Source organism: Spermophilus citellus, assembly GCF_964194105.1.
Source record: "Spermophilus citellus genome assembly, chromosome: 1".
Classification (NCBI taxonomy): domain Eukaryota; kingdom Metazoa; phylum Chordata; class Mammalia; order Rodentia; family Sciuridae; genus Spermophilus; species Spermophilus citellus.
In genome coordinates this window covers 189161037-189177086 of record NC_138182.1, presented here as the reverse complement: position 1 = coordinate 189177086, position 16050 = coordinate 189161037, and the positions used below count along the sequence as shown (strand labels likewise).

At 51.1% G+C, this 16050-nt stretch overlaps 2 protein-coding genes across 5 annotated transcripts; one reads left to right on the top strand and one right to left on the bottom strand.

Moving 5' to 3' along the window:
- Positions 1 to 96: 96 nt before the first annotated feature.
- RELL2 (RELT like 2) lies at positions 97 to 3933 on the top strand (the record flags this gene model as incomplete). Of its 2 annotated transcripts, XM_081297170.1 has the most annotated exons (8): positions 97 to 865; positions 1295 to 1534; positions 1924 to 1989; positions 2080 to 2146; positions 2584 to 2769; positions 3024 to 3405; positions 3520 to 3553; positions 3796 to 3933. In XM_081297170.1, the coding sequence occupies exons 2-7, from the start codon at positions 1351 to 1353 to the stop codon at positions 3550 to 3552; spliced, it is 918 nt and encodes a 305-aa protein (XP_081153296.1). In that variant the 5' UTR covers positions 97 to 865; positions 1295 to 1350. The 2 variants fall into 2 exon arrangements, with proteins under 2 accessions (XP_081153296.1, XP_081153297.1); XM_081297171.1 differs by lacking the exon at positions 3796 to 3933 and having other exon boundaries at positions 1301 to 1534; positions 3520 to 3552.
- On the bottom strand, positions 3411 to 14487 carry FCHSD1 (FCH and double SH3 domains 1). 3 transcript variants are annotated; one of them, XM_081296995.1, is made up of 20 exons: positions 14247 to 14484; positions 13917 to 14014; positions 13314 to 13359; positions 12851 to 12918; positions 12375 to 12510; positions 12152 to 12288; positions 11977 to 12040; positions 11030 to 11158; positions 10273 to 10395; positions 9997 to 10092; positions 9490 to 9609; positions 8988 to 9092; positions 8674 to 8835; positions 7611 to 7739; positions 7449 to 7532; positions 7165 to 7282; positions 6808 to 7028; positions 5941 to 6028; positions 4838 to 4893; positions 3411 to 4696 (listed from the first exon to the last, which is right to left on the bottom strand). In XM_081296995.1, exons 1-20 carry the CDS (start codon positions 14265 to 14267, stop codon positions 4631 to 4633), a joined length of 2067 nt encoding a protein of 688 aa, XP_081153121.1. In that variant the 5' UTR covers positions 14268 to 14484; the 3' UTR covers positions 3411 to 4630. The 3 variants fall into 3 exon arrangements, 2 of the variants coding, with proteins under 2 accessions (XP_081153121.1, XP_081153122.1); XR_014022396.1 differs by having other exon boundaries at positions 4616 to 4696; positions 5941 to 6002; positions 14247 to 14487; XM_081296996.1 differs by lacking the exon at positions 13314 to 13359 and having other exon boundaries at positions 14247 to 14283.
- Between the last annotated feature and the right edge of the window lie 1563 nt (positions 14488 to 16050).

The window sequence follows — 16050 nt, the reverse complement described above, 5'->3', positions numbered from 1 at the left end:
GGAAGGTTAGGCCCCGCCTCTCTGAGACAGTGCCCACATCACGCCCCTGCGGGAGTTCCGCCCCTGGATTAGCTTCTTAGTTCCAGATTCTGGGGCGTGAGCTACCCGGCTTGGGCTGGGGACCGTGGCATCGGTTCTAGGATTCTTTCTGGGCGGGGGGTGATATCTTCTGGAAGCCGAACCATCCCGTCCAACCACTTGCCCCAAACGGGAACCAGGCCGTGGTCACCTGTCTAGGAAGCTCCGAAGATCTGGCCACGGTGTCCCTCTCAGAAAGACAATTTTCCCCAGCCCGCTGGAAAGATTCCTGGCTATCACTCGTCTAGGGTAACTGAGGACAGGAGCTACGCCAGGCGTGCCGGATAGAGCAGTGGAGAGCATCCCCGCCTGACCTCCTGTCCCCTACGCGGACCCAGACTCGGCGCCGCACATTCCCCCCGATGGTGGGGGGGACGGCGCAGTCACGCGCGCCTCTCACTCGCGCTCACAAGCGCGCAAGGCTCACGCTCTGCGCCCTGCACACCTGCGCTCCGCCCCTTGGTCCCGGGCGGGCAAGGAGAGAAGGATTTGGGAACCCAGGGTGGCGGCGGAGGCGCCTCCCTTCTCCATTCCCCAGGGCTGGAGTGGTCCGCCTGCCGCGGCTCCCAACCAGTCCGCATTCCCTCTCCATCCTTCCCTCCCCCCGCTTGCCGCGGCACCGGTATCCGCAGCCACAGCCCGGAGCCGGTGAGGCGGTGTAGGGGGGAGGGGGAGGAATCAAGGGATGAACGCCGGGAGGGCGACGGGGGCCCCGAGCCGGACTAGGACGCCCCTGGAGCGGGAACCCGAGCCGGAGTTGGAGCCAGAACAAAACCACCGGTACCAGGTGGGCCAGATGGTCTGGGTGGGAGGAACCTAAAGGGAGAGGAGGGATCTGAGAAACCTGGGAGAGGAGGGGGCTGCAGGAGGCCTGGCTCAGGCCAACGCGGAGGAGGTGCGGACGCTGACTCAGGCGCGTTATCTGCGCCCGCTGCCTAAGAATTTTGTCCCATCTCGATCTGCAGTGTCCTTGGGAGGGACGGATCCTCGGGGCCAGTTGAAAAGGGGGACGCTCTGGGCGTCGGGGAAGTGGGACTCCGGTTGTGTCAGAGGGCTTGCACAGCCACGGTCTGGCCTGCAACCTCAGGCGGTCTTGGCTGACTAGCACCTTTGGCCCGGACAGCTCCCTGTGGTTGGGTAAGGGGTGGGGCCGGGCCTGGAGGCAAGTCTGTTTCAGATCTCGAGGACCCCATTTGTAACCCTCCCTCATCCCTAGCTGCAGCCCCCTAAACTCAGGAGGCGCCCTGGCCCGCGCTCGCCCCCCAGGGCCTCATGTCGGAACCACAGCCTGACCTGGAGCCGCCCCAACATGGGCTGTACATGCTCTTCCTGCTTGTGCTGGTCTTCTTCCTCATGGGCCTAGTAGGCTTCATGATCTGCCACGTGCTCAAGAAGAAAGGCTACCGGTGCCGCACGTCTAGGGGCTCGGAGCCTGACGATGCCCAGCTTCAGCCACGTGAGTGAGGAGCCTGGAAACTTGGCTCAGTTACCTTTCTCCCTTACCCTTCTCTCCACACCTCTTTCTGCCTTTCTGGCTGAAAGACCCAGGCCAAATCCTGATCAACCCTGCAGGAAACCTAGTGATGCATTCTTGAATCAGCAAGTAGAGTGACACCACCCTGAAAGCAATGCTGGAGAAAGCATGGGCAGGAAGGGCTCACTAATGGTAGTATTAGGCTCCTATTTCCTCCCCCCATCTTTTCTGGCCCCTGAAATAATAAAGTCCAGCCATCATGGCAAATAGGTAAATGGATGTCTTGAGAATCAGCCATGGGGGCCATCAGGTCATGTTCCCCCAAAGCTGACTCATTTCCCATTTCCTTGCCAACCTCTTTCATCCTTCAGCTGAGGATGATGACGTGAATGAGGACACAGTAGAGAGGATTGTTCGCTGCATCATCCAAAATGAAGGTGGGTGTAGCTGACCCAATGCTCCTTCCCACCCTGACTCTTGCCCTGACCTCCCCCTCCACTGACTCCCTCTTTTCCTTCTCCCCTCAGCCAATGCTGAGGCCTTGAAGGAGATGCTGGGGGACAGTGAAGGAGAAGGGACAGTGCAGCTCTCCAGGTGAGCTGGAAACAAGGGCCAGCATGACTTAGCTTGCCTTGGAGAGTACCCTCTCCTCCAGCACAGTCTTCTCCCAGTATCATTGTTTTGGGGTTTGGGGGAGGGGAAGCTTGCTAACTTATAGGAAAAAAATTTTTTTTATAGAAATTCCAAGTCCTTCAAACCATGTTTCCCATCTAGATATCACAAGTCTAACAACATTCACATCTAGGGCCACTCTTTTGATTTAAGCATTGCCCTCTTTTTAGCAAACAGGGCCACAAGGAAAAACACATAGTCACTCATAACTTAATATTAAATTTATTAGAAAAAATAATGTTAGGACCTGGGAAAAGTGGGGTTTGGGGAGTATGAAAAGCATGCTGAAAGAACCAGAGGAAATGGGACAAGAAGAGGAATAGAAATATCATTTTTGCTCTCCTCCCCCTACTGTCCAGCGTGGATGCCACCTCCAGCATACAGGATGGAGCTCCCTCCCATCACCACACAGTGCATCTGGGCTCCGCAGCCCCTTGCATCCACTGCAGCCGCAACAAGAGGCCCCCACTTGTTCGTCAGGGAAGGTCCAAGGAAGGAAAAAGCCGCCCCCGACCTGGAGAAACCACTGTGTTCTCTGTGGGCAGGTGGGGACAGAGTGCCCCAGGAAAGGGAGGTTGAGGTGGGGACCCCAATGATCAGTTGCCCTAGCTCTTTCCTGCTGGATTGGGAGCTGCAGCAGGGTTCAGGCTGCATGGTGTGTCCCACAATCTGAGAAGACCTCTTCCACCCTAGGCCAAAGGGAAGTGGCCATAAAACCTAGAATGTCTGTGGTCAGAGGAGAATGCCAGGCAGCCTCTTGAGTTGTGGTCCTAAGCCTCAGTATTCTCTCCCCTCCCAGGTTCCGGGTGACACACATTGAGAAGCGTTATGGGCTGCATGAGCATCGTGATGGTTCCCCCACGGACAGAAGCTGGGGCTCTGGTGGGGGGCAGGACCCAGGAGTTGGTCAGGGGTCTGGTGGAAGGCTACCCAGGACAGGGATGCCTGTCATTGAGAGGCTACCCCCTGAGGAGCCACAACCCCAGTCATTAGCCAGTCCCCCAGTGCAGAATGGAGGACTCAAGGACAACAGCCTAGTGCCTTGTGCACTTGAGGAGAACTCTGGGGCCTCTGCAGAACCAACACTGGGGGCCAGAGGGAGGATCCTGAGCCCAAGTCCAAGGCTGCCCAGTCAAGAGGCAAATGGACAGCAAAGCAAACCAGACACCTCAGATCACCAGGTATGAAGACGTGGCCAGGGCTGCACTGGGCTCAGTTTTATTGCCCCTTACTCTGGAGAGCAATGATATGAATCACCTCCTGTTCCCATTGTTGATGTCTCCCCTTTCTCTCAGGTGTCTCCACCACAGGGAGCAGGGGGTATGTGAGGTGAGTTTGAACCCCAAATCAGATAATCTTGTCCTCCCACCCCCTACCTAAATTACTTAGCCCATCATCTCCTGAAACTCCAGGGTGAGCTCTAGGCTAAGCCTGTGCTTGCTTCAAATTCCTTGGCTGGTGGTGGGGAGTGGGTATGTGCTCCAGAGAACAGGGAAGGATGGGATGCCCCTGGGGAAAAGCTAGGACACAGCTTAAACAGGAAGCAACTCTTCCCCTTCCTCTTCTCCAAGCCTCATTCTTCATTGTGCTGATGGACCACCAGCTGGCAGGGTCAGGGAGTAGGTGGGCATGAAGGCCCTCCCCTTCACTGGACAGCACTGCTCCCAGTTGAGGGAACAGCTCTACTTTCACCTGGAGTTGCACGGTCTCAGGCTGAGGGAACTTGGGAAAAGTCCCTCCACTCGTGGACCCTCGGTTTCCTTCCCTTCCCCTACCTGCCCACAGGCTGCCTAGCCTGCCTTCCCCAACACCTCGCTCCATATTGATAGAGCGTGGCAGCTGGGATCAGGTTCCTGCCTTTGGTGGGGCCCGAAAGCAATAGCACCTTAGGCTCCCTGCCCTCTTGGCAAAAGAGGTCCAGGCCCTGGCTTGGCCTTCGTGCCCTTTATTCACTGTCAATAAATCCGCTCAGACCATTACAGCTGCTTTGCATACTGGCTCCTTCTGACTCCCAAGGCTAGCTCCTGTCCCGGCTCCAACCCAAGTGACCCTGGCATCCAAAGTGGGGTGGGCTACAGAGCCAGGGTGGAGATGAGATGGACCAGAGCCAGTCAGGACTTTGGGAATGAGATTTAGCCCCGAGATTTCAGGGTATTTCACCACCGTAGAGATGGGGCAATGGCAGATGAAGGGGTAGTTACAGCCCTAAAGATGGCAGGAGGACAACTGGAGAAATGGATTCTTGCCCCAAAAATGGGGAGAGGGGAAGTTTCTAACCCTGGAGATGAAAGTAGATGTGGGAAAGATTCCAGCTTTTGGCTGTGTGGCTGTGGATCATTGAGGGGTGGTCTCTGACATCATGGAGATAGGGCAGCGTCATTGCTTGGGGGCAGTAATACCCCAGCTTCAAGTGAGGGAATCTGGATGGCCAGGATCTGGAGCTTTAGCTGGCGGGGGAGGTGGCGGACGCATCTGTGGGAAATGCACAGTTAGTTCTTCTCCAGAGTCCTCTCTCAGTAGTTTCCCTGTCCATTCCCTCAGCCTAGTAGACAACACAAGACCAGCTGGAATGAACCCTGTGCACAGAGTCCCCTCCAAGGCAGGGCCCCTTACCGGCCTGAGTCGAGGTGCCATCATGTCTAAGGGTCCAGAGCTGTCCAGAGCTTTATCTGGAAACAAGAACCATAGTCAGTCTTCAGGTTTTGTTCAATGCTACATTTCTAGCATTTAGGACAATAGCACTCTATAAGTATTTGCTGAATTAATAATAAATAGTCACCAACCTGAGCTGTAAAATCCATCAATTCATTTATTCTCAACAAATACTTATTTGGCAGCTGCTATATAATCATCTCTGGTCAAGGTACCAAAGAATGGAAGGTGGGATACACAGCTCTGCCCACCTCCCAGTGCTCTTAGATACCCAGTAATGAAACATGAACAAACACAATGAATGTCTAAGTGTTAAGTAATTCAAGGTGAACTAGAGGTATTAGAGATGGTAGTGATTTCAGGGGATCAGGGACAGTGGCTATGAAGGAAGTGTTAAGTTCTAGAAGGTTTTAGAAAAGGTGAGCATTCCCAGAGGCAAAAGGAAGGGGTTGGGGTGGAGACCAGAGGTGTGCTCAGTGGTAGAATGCTTGCCTAGCATTCACAAGTGCCTGGGATTAATCCCCAACACCACAAAAAATAAAAAAGAATGTCAAGAGGAAAAAGGATGACAGCAAAGTTAGGTATTTTCAGGGTTCAAGACAACTAAGAACAAAGGCATTTTGGAAGAACACAGAGAATATGGCTTATTTTTTAAAATAATAATAGTGATAAAATCGCTACTATTTATACGTTTATTATGTGCCAAGCACAATGCTGTATACTCTATAGGCACCTTTTCTAACTCTTAAACAATTTAATAAAGTAGTACCTGTCTCTTCACTTTTTAAAGCACATCAACCAAGTGCCATACAAGTTAAACCTCCCATCTCAAGTTATACACTAGGAAGTGACAGCAAGGTTTGAACTAGGCCAGCCTGGCTCCAAAGCCCATGCTCTTCTCCCCGTCACTTATTTGGCAGCTGCTATATAATCATCTCTGGTCAAGGTACCAAAGAATGGAAGGTGGGTGCACTGAGGGCACACAGGAGTGGAGTATGAACAGAGTCCAAGATTCCTCCTTTTCATTTCTTATTCTCCCAGAGCTTTCAATTTCCTTTACTTACCTCCAGGCAGGACAGGTGCAGAAGGTCCATCCAAGGCAGAGGTGGGTGCAGGTGGGGAGAAACTGGGAGGAGAAGGGGATGGCAGTGTCTGGAGGTAGGGTGGGCATGAGTTATTCCTTGCATGTGAGAAGGCTTCATCAATTATTCCTCTCATCCCACTTTCGATTCCTGTCCTCTCACTTTCCAATACAGAAAATGGCCAAATGCTTGTATTTAGGTAGGGGTTATAACTGATGTCTATTTCAACAGTCAATATGTACTGAACACTTACTATGTCTAGGTGTTCTGCTAGCACTGCACATACCTTAATTCATTCTATCCTCACCACCCCATGAGGTAGGCATTTTTATGATCATGTTAGAAGTGAGATTCGGATTGGGCCATCTGTCAAAAGTTCATGGAGTTAGTGGCATAGTGCTGGCTAGAATCCAAGTCTCTTGACTCCCAATCATGTTCTTCATGCTGTCTTATGGCAATAGGCATAACAATTTAAGCATCTCCAGTGTGCCATGGTACTAAGGGCTTTACATTTATTATCTCTAGTCATGATAGTGAGCCTGCTAAAGCAGGTATTATTATCTCCATTTTAAACATGCGGAAACTAGCTCAGAGAGGTTAAGTCACTGTCCAAGGTCATGTAATAGAAAATTTGAACTCAGGTCTATCTACCACTAAAGTCCTCCAAACTTCTATGAGAAGTTTGCTTTGATTTCCCTTTTCTCTGTCTGCTCAGGAGAGATGGGAAGGCCCAAACTACCATAGGAGGTAAAACTGGGAAGAAGCTGAGGCATTAATATGAATATGGGGCCTTCTTAGAGTGAGGATCTACCCAGAGGTAGTTGGGAGCCAAGGAGACTGAATTCTCACCTGTTCAGGATCACAGAGTTCAGGTGGCCCTGGAGGACCAAGCAGCTCCTCCACCAGCAGGGAGGGAAAGACTCCAACATGGCCCCCAAATTCTCCCCTCCAGAAGCCATCATCTACTCCATCTTGGGCCCGGGGTAACAGGCGGATGAGTGCCCCTTCTGGGAAGCTCAGCTCCTCTTCACTCTGTCCCGTGTAGCTATATAGTGCGCGGGCGAGGAATGCTGTAGAAGCCCAGGAGAGATGGTAAGAGAAGGAAATGGGTGGCAGTATCCTAGGACCATGACATCCCAGGACCATAACCACCCAATAATTCATATTCATACCCAGGACCCAAGGCCCAGATTTTGTCTTTCTTACCTGTGGGCTCTACACCCAAGGGAATGTCACTGTCACGGCCACTCTCAGGAAGGGAGAGATCCGGGAAGTTGAGATACCGCTCAGGGACAAAGCCCACCTCACCATGCTGGTTCTTAGCCTGCTCACCCAGCAATGTGAACAAGTATCAGATTTGTTTCAGCAGTCCATGGCCCTGGCTGTCCTCTACTTATGTTTCTAGCTTGCCTGGGTAGATACTTGTAAACCAAAGAGAAGTCCTCCCACTGCCCCCAACCCATGATCAGAACCCAGGGTCCCATACGTACCTTGACCCATTCATCAGCATCTCCCTCCTCTATGACCTCCAGCCATTCACCCTCCGTGATGGTCAGCTCATCCTCATGCCCTGCCTAAGCCCCACAAGGAAGGATTCAGGATTTAGCTGTCCTTTATGGTTACCCATATGAAGTCCCCACTCCCATTCATACCTGATAGCCAAACACCACATGTGCAGGGCAGGGGAAGGGCCTGGTGGCTAGGGCCGGTGGGGCAGGCTCCTCAAAGAGCTCCCCTGCCTCCTCGCATTCATCAAAGTCAGAAAGCTCAGCGTCCTCAGCCTGGAGAGGGGCAGAGGACAGACATCATTATGGGGCCCCCTTCTTCATCCTACCTCAAAAGGACACCAGGGGTCCTCCTCCAAGATAGTACCCCTGAACCAATCATCATAGCTCACAACCAAAATCACACAGAGCCGGATGATACTAAACAGCAGAGCTAAAGCAACTAAGTGCTTAAAAGTATACCCAGTACATGTTAACTATCTCATGTATATTGTTTCACTTAATCTTCATAATTTGCATAACCATTAACCTCTTTTTATTTTTAAAGAAAATGAGGCTCAGAAAAGTCATTTTCTAAGATTATACAGCTAGGGAGTGGAGTGGCTGATACCCAAACCATTTACAGAATACTTCCAGAAGTATTTTTTTAAATGAGGGGATTTTTAAAATATTTTTTTAGTTGTCAGTGTACCTTTATTTTATTTATATGTGGTGCTGAGAATCAAACCCAGTGCCTCACACATGCTAGGCAAGTGCTCTACCACTGTGCTATAACCCCTGCCCAAACCTGAGTTTTTTGTTTTGTTTTGTTTTGTTTTGGTAGTGGGATTGAACCCAGGGGTACTTTACCACTGAGTTATATCCCCAGCCCTTTTTATTTTTTGAGATAGGTTTTCACTGTGTTGTCGAGGCTGCCCTTAAACTTGTGATCCTCCTGCCTCAGCCTCCTGAGTAGCTGGGATTACAGATGTGTGCCGCTGTGCCTGGCTAGAACCTGAGTTCTTAACCATCATTTTATCCTCATAATAAATGGTTACTGAGGATTCCCTATGCCAAAAATCATGCAAAGACTTATATAAATGGTCTCATTTAAGCTGCACAATAGCCCTCTGAGTTAAGTGCCATTGTCATCCCATTTTAGAGGGCCTGCCTTCCAGTGGGGAACTTCACCCTCCTGGGTATGTGCAGCTAGGATTGGGGAGGAGCTCACCGTTGGGGAGAGGTCTCTCTGGGACAGACGAGCCTCACTGAGCCGTCGCTCCTGCTCCACCTCATCCTGGGCCTGGGTCATGGCTGGCTTCAGCCAGTGCTGCACATCCAGGCCAGCCCCCTGCAGCAGGGCCAGCCGAGCAGCCCCCTTCACCTGGCTCACCTGGCACGAAGTGGAAGAGAGTTAGTAGAGCCTGACCAATTATGTCTACCTTCTGCCACCTTACCTCCCCCTCTCCATCAGAAAGAGGAATGGAGGGGGTGTTGCTGAGGAGATAGAATCTTAGTGGCTCTAAGCCTAGGGCTATGCCTCACCTGTGCCCTACGGATACTGTCCCTCACTTCCTGTAGTCGTTGTTCTATGCCTGGGGCCTCACGCTCTGGAGCCTGCTGCCGCCTCTGCTCCAGTCGCTGCAGTACCTGGTGGGGAAGAGAGGAGTGGGTGGTGATACTGTGGGCCATAACTTACTCTGGGCCTGGTTCCTTGCTAGTTTCATTACTCGCATTGTGTCATTTAATCTTCCCTGGAGGTGGGTGCTAGTTTTGGCCCCACTGTAGTGATGAGGAAACTGAAATCCAGAGAGGTGAAGTCATTCATTCCCTTACACAGGATTACAAAACTCAGAAGCAACAGAAGGGAATTTGAACCCAGGTCAGCCTCACTGTAAACACTGCTCTTAATTACTGAGTTATATTGTTATGTTAAAGTGCCCTTCCTTCCCATCCTGTCTGCAGTCCCATGACAACCCCAATGTCTCTAGGATCCCCATCTTTAGCAATTCTTGCTCACCCACAACACCTGCAACCCCCACCTCACCCAATGCCCATGGTGTTGGATCTTGTAGTCTCGGGCAGCTCGGCTTGTCCAGCGCTGGATCTCTTTCTCTAGGCCGCTCTCCCCAGCCATACCTCCTGTTCCCCTCTCCAGGGCACACACCTGAATAGGACAGGGGTGATGTGAGGAATACCTGAGATCATCCTTCTCTCCAGTTTTCTTTTTACCTCTCTTTATCTTGAACTCGAAGGAAATGGACAAAGGTGAGGGCACACATCTGTGTCTGTGAACACTGGTATGCATTTGTATGGACAGAAACACACAGAGTCCCAGGAACGGGATCCAAGTTGAGGGATATGTAGAAGAAAAAGGAAGTGAAGTGACTGAATGGTGAAATGGGATGTGTTTTTATGTCCTGGTAAAAGGGAGGTGAACTGGTATTCCGAGTTAATAGTTGCTGAGTTAGTACCAGGACAAGAATAATGAGACAGGAGGCCTAAACCAGTCTCATTATATTTGGCTTGGTTTCAACCCGAAGGGAAGTCTCACCTGATCAGCCCCTGCTGGCTGAAATTGCTGAGGTGGGGTAGGGGAAAAGACTCCAGGCTCCTGAAGAAACAGCTTCACATCCTGCTCCCAGTTTACCTGGGGGTGGGAAAAGACATGGTGGCCCACTCACTGGCCCCCTCTCCAATTCTGTCCCCAGCACCTCTTAGAAGGAGAAGGTCAAAGTGAGAAGGGACAGATATTCAATAGGAAAATCTGTACTGAGAGAGAAGAATTAAAAGGACCTCTAAGGGAGCTCTCACAGCTCCTAACCCTCACCTGGGAGGTTGCCTGCCCTGCAAGGCGGGCATGCTCCAAGACCACCTCTGCAGCTTCCAGCTCAGTACGGCTCAGTAAGTTCAGAGGGTCCCTCAAGTGTTCTGACAACTCGCTGACCAGGGCCTGGAGAGAACCCCAAGATACTTTTCCCTCAGACCTCTACTACAGAGCAAAAGCTCACTGTCCAGGTTTGGGTGGGGGGTGGACATGAGGGATGGGAAAGAGAGGAGTAAGACATTATTTCTGCTTCTAATTATAGGCTCTCATGTATGTATACCATTTACCAATTTATTTATTTTTTTGTGGTGTTAGGTATTAAATCCTGAACAATTGTATCCACCCTCTGCCTTCTTGACACTCGGGCCACTTGTTCACTTCTTCCTCCCCATCAGAAAGAGGAGTAGAGGGGATGTTGTCTGAGAAGACAGGATGTCAGTGGCTATGCTAGGCCAGTACCCTACCACTGAGCTATACCCACAGCTCCACTTAACAGTTTAAAAACCACTTTCACATCCATTCTCTTTCTTGAACCTCATTAGTGTCACAAGGTGGGCAAAACTAGGGTTAACCTTGATGAGAAATATGAGGTTCAAAGAAGTTAAGTATCCTATGTGATAGGCAGCCAGAAGCCAAGTATGTGTCTTCTACCCTCTTTAAGCAGGCTAGGTCCTTGGCACCAGCCAGCCTCATGGGGAGTGGAAGCACAGGGATCCTCTCTACTTGCTGAGGGATAGGGGTGATCTGGGTAAGGACTGGCCTTGAGCAGAGCTGGCAGTTCCTCCTGGTAGTAGTGGTCAAGGTGGGCATTGGTGGCCACCAAGTTGAGCAGGTACTCATTGCGGGCTGCTCTCAGCTGCTGGGAGTACTGGACTGATTGGGCCGACAGCTAGGAGGGGAAAATTTGTGTCATCAGAGAGCCCTGGATCCAAGGCCAACCTAGAACCCAGATCCAGAATGAATTCTTACATTATTGAAGATATACTGTTTGCCTGGTACTATACTAAAAATTTCACATACAATTCCCGCTCAAAATCCGTAATGGTTTCTACATACATCTAAAATAAAATCTAAACTTCCCTATAGTGATCTACTATAGGGTAGTAGACCAACATGAGTTGGCCCTGCAACCTCTCTGACCTCTTTTTAACTGCTGTCCCCTTACAGGGCTCCAGGCACACTAGTCTTCTCTCAGTTCCTTGAGCACACATCAGGACCTTTCCATTCACCATTCCCTCTCTCTGGAATGTTCTCCCTCTAGATCTTTAATGGCTGGCCCCTTCTTGACACTCGGGCCACTTGTTCAAAGAGGACTTCTCTTTAAATCTCACCCATTTTTTACCCTTCATCAGAGCAACTTGTTTTATTTCCATCTTCATCTGATTATTTGTTTATATACTGTGTCTCCCTCGACCAGGCTGTGAGGGCAGGAACTCCATGGTCATGTTCCTTACTGTATCCCTAGAGGGTAGAACAGTGCCTAGTGCACAGAAGTCCTCAATAAACACATATTAAAGGAGTCAAAAAGAAGGGATTATTCCCATTGTGCAGATGAAGAAAATAAGGCTCAGAGAAATAAGTAAGTTAATCTTGGTCAACCACCTAAGAAGTAGAGGAGCCTGGATCCCACCAGGCTCTTATGCTTATGACACTGGATTCCAAACCACTAGGTCCCTCTGCCCCCACTCAGGTCCTCATCCCCCAGACCTTAGAACTTAGTTTCTGGAGACTGGTCCGAGAGTGGAAGATCCCATGGTCACTTCGGTTCAGCCTGCGCAAGTATGGAACAGGAATAGGTATCAGACCCAGCTTTGATGCCCTGACTCTACCCCATACCTCCCCATACCCCAACTTTTGGCCTACTAACTGTTCATGAGCCCACCTGGCCTGGACATCAGCTGCTTTCTCCTGTGCCAAAGCCCATACACGCTCCCGTTGCCCATACAGCTTCCGACTTCGGCTCAGTTCCCGGACAGACTGCAGCACCTCTGCCTGCGCCCTCTGCAGACTCTCTGTTCCCTAGTGGCATGGACACAGAAAATCTTGACCCAGACTACCTCCAATGCTGAGCCAGCTCTTCCTTCACCCCATCCACTGAGCCATACCTTCCTAAGCACCTGCTCCTTGGCACTCCGCCCTGTGCCCCCCGCTAGGTCACGGTATCGATCAGACGCCTGGAGCCGGGTTTGGCCCCCAGCCACGGTGGCATCCAGCAAGCAGCGCCAGGCACCAAACACTGTCCTGCCCCTCCCCAAAGAAGGTCTGTGTTGAAGAGGGGAGCACTCCACAGCTTCATCAGACCCCCCACCAACACCATGAGACACAAGAGTGTTTTCCTTCCCCCACTTGTCTGGGAGCCCGTCAATCGATCAGCCCATTAGCTCAACCACAGGATCACTCCTGCCCTCTGCCCCCACCCACAGTGTCCTTGCTAGGTCAGCTCCTCTCCTGCTGCTGTGTCAGCTCTACCTGCAGCTCACGTGCCCTCCCCCCTCACTAGGCCTTCATCCCCACAGGTCTCTAAGGCTAAGCTCCCCATCACTTTTTGGTCCCTGCAGCCTTCCCCCTCCATTAGACCCACCTGCTGTCCATGTCCCCACTGCGTTGCCCTTCCCTCTTCAGGAATGGCCCAGCCAGTTTCTGGAGTGCCTGGTGAGAAAGCCATCACAGGCCCAGTTTTTTTGAAGACCCACCCCAATTGGGAGAATACAGAACCAGAGTATAATAATACCATTCTTGGATATACAATATGTGTCACTTGCTTTGCCAACTGCCTTACATTTATTACCTTATTTAATCCTTACAACAACCCTACCCAAAGGTAAGGTATTATTGTTATCCCCATTTTACAGAGAAGAAAACTGCGGCCAAGAAATATAAAATAACTTGTCCAAGGTCACACAACTAGTAAGTAGCACATCAGAGATTTGATACAAGTCTTCCTGACTCTAGGCATTTCTTCTTGAGCACAGTAAGGGAGGGACATTGCTGGTGGTGTAAAGGAGGCTAAAACAAGAGGGAAAGTCCAAGGAAGAGTCCCATACCTGCCCATACTCCCGTTCAATGGCTGCCCTCTGCTTGCTGTAAGATCTGTGGAGATTGGGGGTGGGGTAAAGGGGATTGTTTCCTCCTGTTTTACCACCCTCAATCCTCTCCTCTGCCTGAGCAAGAGAAAAAGGGGAGCCATCCCATAATGTGGCTAGACCCAGAGGGAATAAGACGGAAGAGACAGAGTCCTTGAGATCACCTCGGGCAGCTGCAACATAGGCAGCCTCACTGCTCAGAGCCCCAGGATCTTCCCACCCCTGGAGAACCATCTGTGGGCTTGGAGAAGAGGACTGACAAGGGCCTGGGTATGATGTTTGCCAGCTTTCCAACAGGTCTGGAAGAGGGAGGGGATTCTGCCCTAAGCTTGATTGTAGGCCATGGGTAGAGTGAGTGATGTGGTGTCAAAAGGTTTAAAGGAGGGTCTCTGTTTATCTCTTGTATCTTGGAGAGGCAGGCCTAGGTTGAGGGCCCTGAATGGGTAGGTTGGAGAGCTCTTAGCCCCTGCCCCTCTCCCCGACCCGGCAAAAGTATGTTGGGGGAGGAGAGGTACGTGCTGTAGCAAAGGTATGGGTAAGTAAAAAAGAGGGGTCAGGGGCTACCTGATGTCCTCCAGCAGATCGGCCTCCTTCTGCTGCCGGGTCTGAAGGATGCTCAGTTGCTCCAGAAAGCGAAGCTTCACCTCCTGGGCGGGCTTAACCTGTAGGATTGAGGGGAAGTTGAAGACCCCAGGGGTGGGGACCCAAAAAACACTTCGCAAAGGGAGCGGCGAGGGGGCGGGGCCGGGGAGGGGCTGAGCTTTTTCCTTGGTTACTTCTGGGCTGGGTTCTGACCCCTTCCCACACCCGGTCTTCTACCCGGGGTCAGTAATCCCCGGGACTCCCTCCGCTCCCCCAGACCGCCAGAAGTCCCCATTCCCAGGCCAATCTCACTTTTCGGGGCGGCGGCTGCATCTCCACTCCGGTTAAGACAGCCAGCGACTCGACTCCGGAACTCGACAAAGACCCGCCCACGGCGAGGCCCCGCCCCAGATCTGGCCCAGCTCCGCCCTCGCTCCGCCTACGCCTTGTCCGGCTGCGCGCAGAGCACGGAAGCTCGCGGGGGCCGCGGAGTCGCTGAACCTCTGTTGTTGCTGCGAATACTCCGGAAGGGTCCGGGCCGCGGGGCTGACGCTGCGTCCGCTGTGCTGTAGGGGGAACCCCGGGTTTCTGAGTCAAGACGCCTGGGTTTTATTTCAAGTGTAGCCACTGATTCAGCCTGTAATTATTTCTAGTCATTCATTTACATACGCACATCACCAGTCCCCGTGGTAAGGGTGAGGAATGGCGAGGAACTCAATAGGTGACCAGGGAAACTGAGTCATTGGACACCTGAGCGAAGATATGTCTGACGAAGGGAGACAGGGCTGGTCCCAGACCTTTTCCTAATTCCCGCTAAACTGGAAAAGCCAGCGAGAGCAGGGTGAGAAAGATGCCTGGAGTCAAGAAGGAAACAGACCCAAAGGAAAAAGCTGGTACATCCTGGGCCCCACTGGATACCGACAGATACTAACGAAGGGACGTGAGTTTGGGAGATGCACGTGGGGCCTTATGGTCCAGAAAGCCCTTGTCACCTTTAGGGTCTTCCTTCTCCAGACTCTGCCCAAGATCTACCAGCCCTAGCACTGCTTTTTGAGGATCCTTATCCCCTTTCTTCATTCTCCTCACACCTAAGCCCCCTTGGCCCACGTCCTGGTCCCACTCCACTGACGTGGCTCAAAACTTCAGACTCACATATCCAGCTGTCACTAACACTTTCACTAGTATCAAAAAGGTACCACAAGTTTTTTTAAATGCCCCTTCAACCTGATCCTTCCCCATGTAATTGTATTCAATGGTGCCACACTCCTTCCAGTTAGGAAAGTAAAAAACTGGGAGTCAGAGTGCTCTTTCTCCTACCCCCACATCCATCAGCAAGTCCTATAATTCTATTTAAAAACAAAAACAAAAAATCCCACAGTCCTATTGATCCACATCCCTCCAAGACCACCATCCTACTCCATTTTCTGGACTAATACCTGGACTCCTTGCTTACAAGCTTTCTCATATAACCCACTGTTCATACAGTAGCCAGTGGTTGACTTTTTTTTTTTTTCTAAAGTGGAGAGAGAAAATCTCATCCTTTTCTTGCTTAAAACACAGCTGCTTCAAAACAAAATCCAAATGCCTGAAATCCAAATAGAATCCATGGCCTACAAGGCTATAATGATTGGGCCCCTGCTCATTTTTCCCACTTCCGCTGACGTTCTCTTCCTGCTACCCACTCACTGTCCTCCAGCATCCTTGCTGTCCTTTACACCAGGTCATGTCTCTGCTCACTGAAAGTGCTGTTTGCCCTCTCCAAAGCTCCTTCTTGCAGCACTCTACTTATCTGGCCTCTTACCATTGTTTCAGCTCCTCACAGAGGCCTTCATTCCCCATCCACCCAGTGCAAAGGCTACCTTCACACTCTCTCTCAAGGTCTTCATTTGGTTTATTTTCTTCACAGAACTAAACACACATGTCCACATATTTGTTTGTGCACTTTCTGTTTTCCCTCTACAGTGGAGGCTTCATAAGAGCAGGGACCTTATTTGTTTTGTCCATACTATATTCCCAGACCTGGAACCAACTAGGTGCTCAATACATAGTTGTTGAATGAATGAATAAAAGATCATTCTTTTAGCCATTTGGTTCCAAGATTTATTAATAGTGACCC

Excerpts from the sequence above, each read along its gene's own strand:
- FCHSD1 (XM_081296995.1), bottom strand. The coding sequence starts at position 14,267 with ATGCAGCCGCCGCCCCGAAAA. Across the intron at positions 12,041-12,151 it reads GCAGCTGATGTCCAGGCCAG|GCTGAACCGAAGTGACCATG; the intron begins GTGGGCTCATGA and ends ATACTTGCGCAG. Across the intron at positions 4,894-5,940 it reads TGCACCTGTCCTGCCTGGAG|ATAAAGCTCTGGACAGCTCT; the intron begins GTAAGTAAAGGA and ends TCTTGTTTCCAG.